The sequence below is a fragment of the Platalea leucorodia genome, assembly GCF_965183815.1.
Source record: "Platalea leucorodia genome assembly, chromosome: 6".
In the NCBI taxonomy this organism is placed as follows: Eukaryota; Metazoa; Chordata; class Aves; order Pelecaniformes; family Threskiornithidae; genus Platalea; species Platalea leucorodia.
The window spans coordinates 6,783,686-6,794,164 of record NC_138828.1 but is presented as its reverse complement, the minus strand read 5'-3'; the positions used below and the strand labels follow the sequence as shown (position 1 = coordinate 6,794,164).

Genomic DNA, 10,479 nt, shown 5'->3' with positions numbered 1-10,479 from the left:
TACCAGCCTGCAGCACAGGAGCAGAATGACTCCTCTGGATGCGGTGGTGTTGGCTCATTCTTTGTACCATCTGTTCTCTCACTTGTGATGGAGAGGTGGTGGTACGTCATAAAATAAAAAAAGATGGCTTTTTTCCCTGTTTGGAGTTTTCATCCAAAAGGGAATATCTAAATGTGGACTGCTTACTGTTACCCTGATGCGTGTCCTTTTCTCTGGGAGGGGTGCTTTTTTTCTTCTCTACTTTCTCTTTGGAAATGCGGTGCTGGACAGTAGCTGTCTCTGACCAGAGGGAAGCTTGTTAGGAGCTTGTATAGTTCTTGACCACTGCACTCGTGCACAATAACTCACACATGGCTCCTTTTCTCTTCTCTCCAAGTGATCTAGATCAGACTCATTACTCAAATTCTCTTAAATTTGGAGCAGTAGTTTTACTGGAAACTTCCATGAAGCATATGAATTTTCGGGTCAATGTGAGGACATGCTTGAACCCTAGAGTATTTAAGGTAGTTGATTCTTTTATGATGAATAATAAAAGCCCTTCTTGCAACACTTCCAATGTTCCTGCAAGTGCTGACAGCTCTGCTCCTTGGGTAGATTCTTGCCACCACAGCCAGAAACTGTTATTGCTCCTACCCTTGCAACACTGTCCTTGACAGAGTGGTGGACTTAAGAGAGGATGATGCTGGGAAGGAGGAAGTAGATTCCTGGCTTGCTTGTCAGCTGTTTATGGTATATGAAGAGGAAAACAGAAATGCAGGCAAGACATGGTTATCTCTTCTCATTGTAATCGTGTACTTAATTTTTCTTTCTTGATAGTTAATCTTTTTCTTTCCTCTTAAAGTCTGCTTTTTTTCCTCCCTGTTTCTAACAGATTCACTGTGAGCAGCTCAAAAGGAAGAATAAAGATGCAGAGGATTGTCTAGAATTGTGCCCCCATCAGTGTGTTGAGATGGAAAGGTATTAACTATCTTAATTTTACATGGAGAAACTTCTTTTATTTTTATTTTTTAAAAAGTAATTTACATAACGTTATTGGAAATGTATAGTTGAGTGTTTCCTGCATATGTCAATCAATTTATCTTCCAGAGACCCAGGTCAATACTTTTTTTTTTTTTTTTTTTTTCCTGCTTTAATCAGTCCTGTGGAGATCTGTATCAGTTCTGTTTAAATAAGTGAAAGATGGAAATTTTCTGTACTGAGAAGAGCAAAATCATAGAGAATAGTGTAGGTTGGAAGGGACCCTCTGGAGGTCATCTGGACTGACCTCCTGCTCAAAGCAGGGCTAGCTGGGTCAGGTTACTCGGGGCCTGTCTACGTGAGTTTCAAATATCTCCAAGTAGGGAGATTTCACAACCTCTTTGGGCACCTGCTTCTTCACGAACTAATATTAGTTCTACTGCTAATGGCAGTAAAAGAGGTTGTACTGTAGGATTACAGATAAAGAGATCACATTATGGCTACAGCCTCTAATGAGGCTGTGATGTTGGCAATGCCTTTCTAAGACTGTCAGTGAGTAATAAGGAGCTTTAAGAAAATTAATAATGCTGAGTACTTCAGTGAATACTGCTGTATTCATCAAGATAATTTCTGGCCAAAAAAAAAAATCGAGGTAGCTGAGTGATTAAAAGGTAGCTTTAAAAAGTATTAAGTATAGTGCATGGATTTGAGAGAGAGATAAAAAGAAAAATTGTTTTAAGATAACTGTAGATTGTTCGGGGAAGTTTAAGAAATAATACCCTACCCTTCTTTCTTTCTGTGAGAAGCATTTTTTTCTCAGGTTAGTTTATTGTGAAATAACTGGATTTGAAATCCCTTGTGGACTGGGATTTCCCATTTTTTCAAGACATTGTGAGCTGCTGCCTGTGCAGTTTGACTCCAGCCTGTCTCTGTGAAGGGAGGGAGGCACCAGGTTCCTGTCTGGCAATGGTATCCCTGGTATGCCAGTCGCTGACAGTTCAAGCCCTGGACCAGTGACGCAGACAGCCGTGCAGCGAGCTTCCTCTGCCTTTCAGCTTGGCTGCCTAACAGCTACCACAGGCAAGAAGTTGGCTTGACTTAACAGAGCTGGTTGTCCTCCGTCAGCTACTGTATGTTAAATTTCCTGGCTGCATTTCCAAATGGTGTTCATCTGTTTATTCTACTTGCGCTGTTAGCAGATCGCTGAAAATATCTCAGGTCTGTGTGGGAGACACTGACCCAAATGAATCACAGACTTGTCTTCCTCCAAGGGGGCAGCCCAGCTGTGAGCCCAGGTCAGTAAGGTGTTGGTGATGCATCCAAATCCTGGCCAAGGCTGAACTAGGAGGCAAAATGGGCTGTGCGTAGGTCTTGTTCTGTTCGTGGTGATGCCTGATTTGGGTAAAGAAAGAATAGTGGTGTAAAGTACCAGCTAAAAATGACAACCATGTAATTGCATCAGAATCACAGCTTTCCACAGAAATGAGTACGTGTAAGATCTGAATAGACTTGTGGTGCTCAGGCTGTATCTGTGGAGTGAGCAGCCAGTTAAGCTGTAGCTGTGGGGCAAGCAGCCAGTCCAGAAAGGGCCGTGGGAGGGGAACCATTTCAAAAAGGCTGTGTCTAGGAGAGTGTCCTAAAAGGGGTGCAAGCTTTTCTAGCTATTGGTCTTCATAGAGAAAGAGCAAGCACTTGAAAACATCTCGATTTGTCTTCCTTCTTGTTGTTTAACTCTTAGTTTTCAGTTCTTTCAACACTTTCCTGCCATCTCCCACCAGCTTTCTGCATGTGCGCATTTCAGTGGGGGAATTCATTTGCTCAGAAAGCACACACTCCTTGGTGGCTGTGCTTGGCCGAGCTTTCTGTTTGATTGATTTTCATGGCAAAACTTCAATTCCCTTTCCACTAGTGATCCACATGCAGCTACATGAGTCCTGGGTGATGAGTCTGGGTGACAGTGCTCCATTTACTGCTTCTTCAGAGAGACAGTCATCTGTAAGATGCTCATGGCTCATTTAAAGCCTGAGAAAGTTGGTGAAAATAATTTAATTGGCTTCCCTGAGGTTTGAACTCAGCCCCAATGCTGTCCATCAGGAAGAAATTCAATTACAGTCTTGGTAGTATAATGAAGCAGAAGATCCAAGTGAAAGGGGGATGATGTTATTTTCCTGACGTGCAGGCTGTATAGGGTACAGAAGTGAGGCGGCAGCATTGAAACCCAGTCCCGAAGGACAGGAACCTCCAGCCACGGAGGGGAGCAGCACCGTGTGATAAGTAACATGCCATTTAATGCAAACCAGCTAGTTGTCGTCTTCTTGCATGTTGCATATTTGTTGAGGGGAATAGTCAAAGTCTGGGAGACAGTAAGTGCCTGTATATCAGTAGCTTTACTTCTCTCTTCACTGAGATGGGACAGGTTCTAGGTGCAGCTTCAATTAATCACTGGGGCCTTTTTTTTTTTTTGGCTTATTTTCAGAGAAACCAGATGTGTTTCCATTAAGAACATGCACCTCTTTTGTTGTTGTGATTTGTGTAATTCTTAAAATTAAGTAAAACTATTAAAGAATAATTGTTTCTGTTCACGTTAACGCACACAGCTTCTCCAGATGTGGCATTTGACAGCCAAACAGCTGCTGGCTATTAAATGTGCCTTAAAAGCTCCATTCCTTTGTCGTAAAGGGAACAGAAGTGTAGGGACGTTTATGGGGTGATAGGCAGATGTTTTGGCTACATCAGATTTGAGCGAAAGTTTAAGTGGTTTCTCTGCTATAGTTGCAGTACGTACATGTTTTAACCCTTATCATACACCTTGCCTTATGGAGCTTTCTTCTTGGGACTGGAGTGAGATTATTGCTAATCTCACACTTAACCTCCCAAGTGACAGTGCCAGCACTTTTTTTGCAACGTCTGGGACATCTCACTCCAAAGACAATGCAGTTCAGCTAGGTGGATCTCAGCTGCTGCTGGTGGCTGGCTTTCCAGCTATGCTTTTGAAATGTTGGGTGATTCTTTTTTTTTTTTTTGTGAAACTTGAGTTAAAAAATTAAGTTGGAAATAATTTGAAATAATGGGTTGCTTTTTTATTTCAACTTTCTTTTTAAGTATATCCTCATAATCGTCAAAGGCAGGTGTTCTTTTTGTGTTTGTACCAGCACAGTGCACTTAATGCCCAATAAACTGTTTTTTATGGTGGTACATGTGAGGTGGGACAGAGAACTAGTGGAGCTCAATTTCAAGAGATCTGGCTCAAATTCCCAAGCCTAAACTCTGAGCGGAGATCGGCTCGCTGGGTGTTGAGTACTGGAATAGCACCACTGATCCTTAGGGAGCTGCACCACATTGTAACTATTCTCTATCAGCTCAGAATCTACTAAACTTGTGAGAGCTCATGAGGCTGCAAAAAATTTTTGTCTGTAACAAAAGTCTTTTTGTTTTCTTGGCAAAATTTTGTTCTTCCTGTTGCTTGTTGGACTGGAAATTCTTTGTTATTTGGTCTTAACTGGATAAGATTTTAATATTAAAATCTCAATGGATTTACATGACAAAAATCTTAAGAACTCTACAAAACTGAATTAAGAAAGAGCGAAAATCCTGTAAAAATCCTATGGAACATAAAAGAATAGGCTAGTTCTACAGATAAACTCTCATTTTTAAGAATTACATGTCTAATTTTATTCCTATTTTAAGTCTATTTCTAGTATAAATTAAATATTCTGTAATCCAAGTCTCATTCTCTCCTGTATTCTAAAGGCCTCTTTCTGAAATGAAGGGTATTATCATTAATAGGGGAAATATTAGCTGAAACGGTTTGAAATTTGTCACGTTTTTTAATTTATCTGAACCACTTCATCGTCCATAATTCAAATACAGAAATTTATTTCTTTCTGTGGATCTGCTCCTTAGGCTTAGCCAAGCAAGAATTCTACGTCCCAAATGCCCACCCAAGGGGATGAAGCATGTGTTTAACCCCAAGACTCTGGAATTCATTTCCCGTCAAAATATGACTCCGTGGCGTTGGCGTCTGGCTGTAAATCCTGGCTTAAAACCTTTTATCACAATTGTTTATGGTGTGTATTTGTGCTTTCACCAATCACAGGAGAATGATCCCAGCACACCAGCCTTGAAATTATTATTTCAAATAGAGTTACATGACTTTGGTGTTAATATTTTGCAATAAATGCCTTGGGACATTTTGTAGGTATGTCCATTGTTGCCACGTAACTGCTATTAGTGAGTAATAATGCCAGTGTCCAGTGAAAACCAGGGAGAGCCAAGAGCTCAGAAATGGTACCAGCTGCAGAGCTGGGACTCTGCATGGGGCTTGTACCTGGCTATTTGATAAACATATATTTCTTGGCCATCAATCTATGCTGCTACAAGCCCAAAGCATGTGACTCATCAAAAGAGCATGGAGCAGGGCACCAGGAGCTGAACTGGTTGCCGCTCCATTATGAAAATGCATATTAGTGGGAGTCGTTCCGTCTTCTGCTGCTTCTCCTTGACCAGGAAAAGATGGACTGCAAGGAGTGTCCACACCTCATGCTTCCTTTTTGGTGCCATCATATTCTGGCTTTAGTGATCGTTTTGGGCCAAATACAGGTTTTGCTCTGGCTCAGTTACATGCATAATTTAATAAAATTCCCTGTGAGTGTACAACCAACACTTCTTTGCCTAACCCTGTGAGGGCAGACAGACCAGCATGGTTTATTTACTAGCATTATTTATTTATTGAGTAGGAATTTCAGTCCCATTCACACAAAAAGCATGTGCTGGGCACAATTTTTGTTCTGACTCCTGGCTAAAAAACTGAATTGCTGTAAAAAGTATGCAACCATTTATACATAATTCATTACAAAAAGCCGATAGAGCCTAGAAATTGAAATGATGCAAAGATGTACCATAGAGCAAAAAGTGAAAACCATTTTAAAGGCAGCTAGGAGAATGCGTGGGAGAAATGAAAATACCTTTAATGTGGTGCACATTAGTCTCTAGCAGTGAAATCCTGCATGGATATGGCAACTTGCAAACCAAAGAGGACAGACCTAATTTCTTATTCTTGGAGGACATGGCTAGAGGTTATTGGCTACAACTTTTCAGATATGGCATGGAAATTATGAGTAAGGTTGGGCTCTCTCCTTTTCCTGCAAGCTGCTAAAATGTATGCTGGGAGACCAGCTCCCTTCATTACATCTGTAGGTTCTGCTTCCATGTGAAATGCCTTAATTTTCCCAAAAAAAAGGAAATTTAGCAACTAACTTAAAGTTTACAAAGAGGAGTTGATACTCTAATCTTTTATTGGCTTCTGCATTAATCATAGCATACTATGTAAGGAGGATGAGTTATGTATTTTTTGTCTCTTCATATAGTTTAGAAAGCTTTTGCACATAGAAGGGATATACTTTGTCCCATATGACCACATGAAAATGCTTTTAATATTCTCTGATGATTGGTTTTACAAAACATGAAAAACTGTATCTCCCAAATTTGAATGGATTTCTTTTTTCTGATTTTTTCTAACAGATTGCCTATTTGCATAATTTAGTTATTAAAAACTGAAATACCTAATTTTAGAAAATGTTGGCAACAGTGTAGAACAGCAAGGGTATTAATGGTGCAGAAACGTACCTGTGAACTTCACAAAACCAAAAGTGGTTTTGAAAAAATTGCTTTCTGCAGAAGCTAAATGCTGTGTGCCCTCTAGAGCTCACCAGGGGAAGCTCAGGTAATCATCAAGAACTGTCTTATTCTGGGGTAGCTCCTAATCACCAGTATCTTGAAGACATATTCAAGCACTCAGATCATCTGTGCGCTCTGAAAGTCCAGACTGTAAAATGGATCTATACCCCAGATATGATTAACGTTTTCCATCACAATAAATATATCCTTCCAATTATCAAAGTGGCTAATATTAAAATACAGGTAAATGGAGTAATAGTTTCTGGTCAGAAGACCTTAGCCTAAAAACTGAGGGAAAACCAAATGCACTGAGAAATCCAGTCAATGAAGTAATTTTCTGACTTTTGTGATGATGTCAAAACAAATGGATATTACAGAGTAGCGATCAATTTGTAGGGATTTGAGTCTTTTGCAGTTCCCTTTCTTTTATGCAGGCGCAGCCGGTTCCTGCTCTTGCCCAGGTACTCCTAAGCCTGGAAAGGAGAATGCAGAGAGACAGGGTGGGAGCAGCCAGAGGTGAACATGATTTACAGCCACAGCATCAGACAAACTATGGGGAGCAGAGCAGAGGAATGAACACTTCCTGGCTGAAAAGAAGTATTGAAAGCCAACCCACCATCTTTATGGGGTATTTCCCAGCTTGATTCACGCTCTGATCTCAGGAGGCTGTGGTCACACATCTCCCCTCGCTGTGGCTGAACCAGCAGCAGAGATGAGTGCAGCCTGCCTAAATACTTGCTGCTGCACTCTTGCCAGAGATTGCTGCCTGTCTTTCACTGTCCTCAGGACTGCACCTAGACATCGCTCCTTTATTTTGAATGGTTGTTTTAGTCTAGGCTGCTTTATTTGACTTAAAAGAGTTTAAGAAACGTTGACTACTTTGACCAAGCCAGGTGAGTGGGTTGTGCTGGCAGTTGAGGATGGTAATTTGCAGTAGAAAGGCAGTGAAGGTGGAAAGTGGCTGGGACCGTAGAGGAGGTAAACTCTTTGGCTGACTTTGCTGCAGCTGGAGCAGGATGTGCGACTGCAACCCTGGGCAGTGAGCAAAATACTCTTTACCAGAAGCCACATGTAGGGCCAGAGTTTTTTCTCTCAGCTAAGCAGTAAGCTGGTTTCCCTACTGATCTCACACAGGACGTGTGTGGAGCAAGGAAAGAGGAGAGCAACTAGCCTACCTTTGGTTCGTTGCCTAAGGACAGATAAAAAAATGATCTTTTGAAAGCTAAGTCTGAAAATATTGGCCTGTGGTTTTAGCAGCTCTGTCTTAAATCCCTCAATACTGCTCAGTAACGTTTCACCTCACTTTACTTAACCTCTCCCTTCCTTTTGCCACATTTCTAGGCGCTCTAAGGAGGCTGCAGTGATAATTTCTCCCTTACTATGTAAATATAATTTCATGTACTTTTCCTAAAACTGCATTACGAGTGACTGCTTCTGTGCTGTGGCTTTTTGACTCTCCTGAGCATCCTCAAAAGCACCGAGTGCTCTCCACAGTGCATATTCAATTCTGTTACACAAAGCAATCTCAGGCTGGGTTAGGCATGGGAGTCCAAATGAGCTGAAGATGCTGTTTTCCAGGGAAGTGCACTTGAGAGAAAAGGGGTGTTGCTACTTATGTTGCAAAGTTTGCACTATGTAGCTGATTAAAAATGAAGGCTATAAGCAGAGTGCTTGTTCATGCTGCTGCTGGAGAATTTATTGCCTGGGAACCTTAGCACAGAACTGCTTAAAAAAGAAAAAATGCCACTCACACTGGTCTATCCAGGATTTTGCAATATTTAGCAAGACAGAGAAGGGCTGGATTTCTTTTGCAAGGTTCCTTGTTTTCCTTCTGTAGTTTTCTTCACGAGCTGCCACATGGCGCCCATGCTGCTGGGGCTCACCTGCCACCCACACACAGCTGAGGCTTTGAAAACTGCCACGAGCATTCAGAGCAGCGGCAGTTTGCTGCACTGCCGTGAGGCTCAGAAAATCTGCATCGAGAAGGTCTTTCTCTTAATCGTCATGGCTTTAAAAGGGACTTACGGCTAGTTAAAGCAGTCTAACAAAAGACAATACTCTCTTCAGTTGGGTACTCTGTTTCTTTGAACTCGCACTAGTTGCTATATTGGTTTAAAAAAAAAGCAAAAGCTTAGCACGAAGAAATATCTTTCTACAGAGAAGAAAAATTATGTGATGTGTTCTAGTGCCTCAGGACCTTCCAGCGCTAAAAAACCCTGGCCTTGGGTCCTTGTGTAAAAGTCCTATTTCCCTATGCCATAGGTCTAGCTCTCAAAACACATCCAAATATCTTGTTTCTGCCATGAAACTTTTTTTTTTTTGGTGCAGGCTGGCTTCATGGCAGCTCTGAAACTGCCATGAAATTCCAGCTTGTCCAACTACTAGGCAGCAAGTCAAAAAAAACCAACCAAACAAAAAAAACCTAGAGTTTTACTTGTCCTTATTTGCTACTGTAGGTATTTTATTGTAGTACCTCTGCAAATGATTTTTGCATTCATGCTAAATGAAAATATATTTCTGTTATAGTCTCTGTGTTGTAAATACAGACAATAAAATGAATCATTTTATGCTATCAGCACGAAATTCGCCAGACTTATTTACTCTTGTGATTAGGATAGATGGGTTTGTTTATTGGATAATTTTATCAATTGCCCTCCAAGAGTTTCCTTAGAACCTGCAGTGTGATCCCTGTGGATTGCCTGTCTAAACTGCAATAAGTATAACTGATAAATTCTTACTGCTTTCAGTTTTTCTGGTAGTTCAAATGAAGAATTTAGTATTTTCTGCCTAAATCAAGAAGTAATCTTGTTATAACAGGTTGGTAATCCTTTTGAGCCTTGCAGTTTGCTTTCTGGTCGTGCATTACTTTTATTTAGTGTTGGTTTAAGCTGATTAGGAAATGAAGGTCTGAGCTTGCAAAAGACATGAGTATTTCTTGAAAACTTGGGTTGGGTCTAGGGCTCTTTGGGGTTTGTTTTAATTATGCCTCAGTCCATTCTCTGAAAGTCACATTCCCCCATTACAGTGTCTCAAGTGAATCAGCCCTAATTGCTAATTAGTTCTGTGAATTTGGAGCAAGCCCTTAAGTGCACCTAAGTCCTGTGTGTCCTTAGCAGAGAGGCTGAAAGAAAAGAATTTTCCCACCAAACATATAGCATTTTAGTGTTCACAACAGAGCAATTTTTATAAGATATGAATGTTTTTAAAAGGACCTTTCAGGAAAAAGGATTTGAAAATGCATTACGAAGTGTTATAGAAAACAAAATGTGCCATCAAAAAGCTTTTGTGAACTGAACACCTAGTTTGGAGTTCAAAACCAATTTAACCATTTTGATTGCATTTTTGTTGAAGTTGAATATAAAATTCTTGAAACTCTGGGTGGGTGGGGTTGAGGGCACATGACAGTCTTCATATAATTCCCAAAAGGGTTGACTTCGATTTTGTAGACACAAGGAGGTAAAATTCATAAAGACTGCTTGTTTAAATGTTTTAAATTAATTTCTGCCACAAAGCACTTGGAGATTGCCTGTGTGACACTGCTCTAATGCCCTCTGATTGCATAGCAGGGAGGAAGGTAGCAGGAGCTCAGTGCAGGACTAGCTCTGCTGTCTGCGTTGTCACATTCAGAAGACAGCTGACAAAGTTACCTTCTCTGCACTTCAAGTTTTGGTGTAAAGTTTAACATTGCTATTTCTTTCCAAGCAGGTGTGAAAGTAAAGAGCTTGATGTTGAAATAAGGAACCTGATAGAGAAGAATGTTAATCAGTTGTGTGAGGACCCCGAACCCATTGCCCAAGAGAGTCCGAACCCTCACAGAACTTTGTGTTCCCTTAAGGTAAGGGCAGT

At 40.8% G+C, this 10,479-nt stretch overlaps 1 protein-coding gene across 1 annotated transcript in view; it reads left to right on the top strand.

Moving 5' to 3' along the window:
• Positions 1-350: 350 nt before the first annotated feature.
• The window catches only part of TNIP3 (TNFAIP3 interacting protein 3), a gene marked incomplete at its 5' end in the record, with an annotated part of 50,621 nt that continues 40,492 nt past the window's right edge, over positions 351-10,479 (top strand). The window contains 3 exons of the mRNA XM_082315034.1: positions 351-470; positions 872-957; positions 10,336-10,468. Coding sequence (XP_082171160.1) covers positions 351-470; positions 872-957; positions 10,336-10,468 — 339 coding nt within the window. The remainder of the gene's footprint in view (positions 471-871; positions 958-10,335; positions 10,469-10,479) is intronic.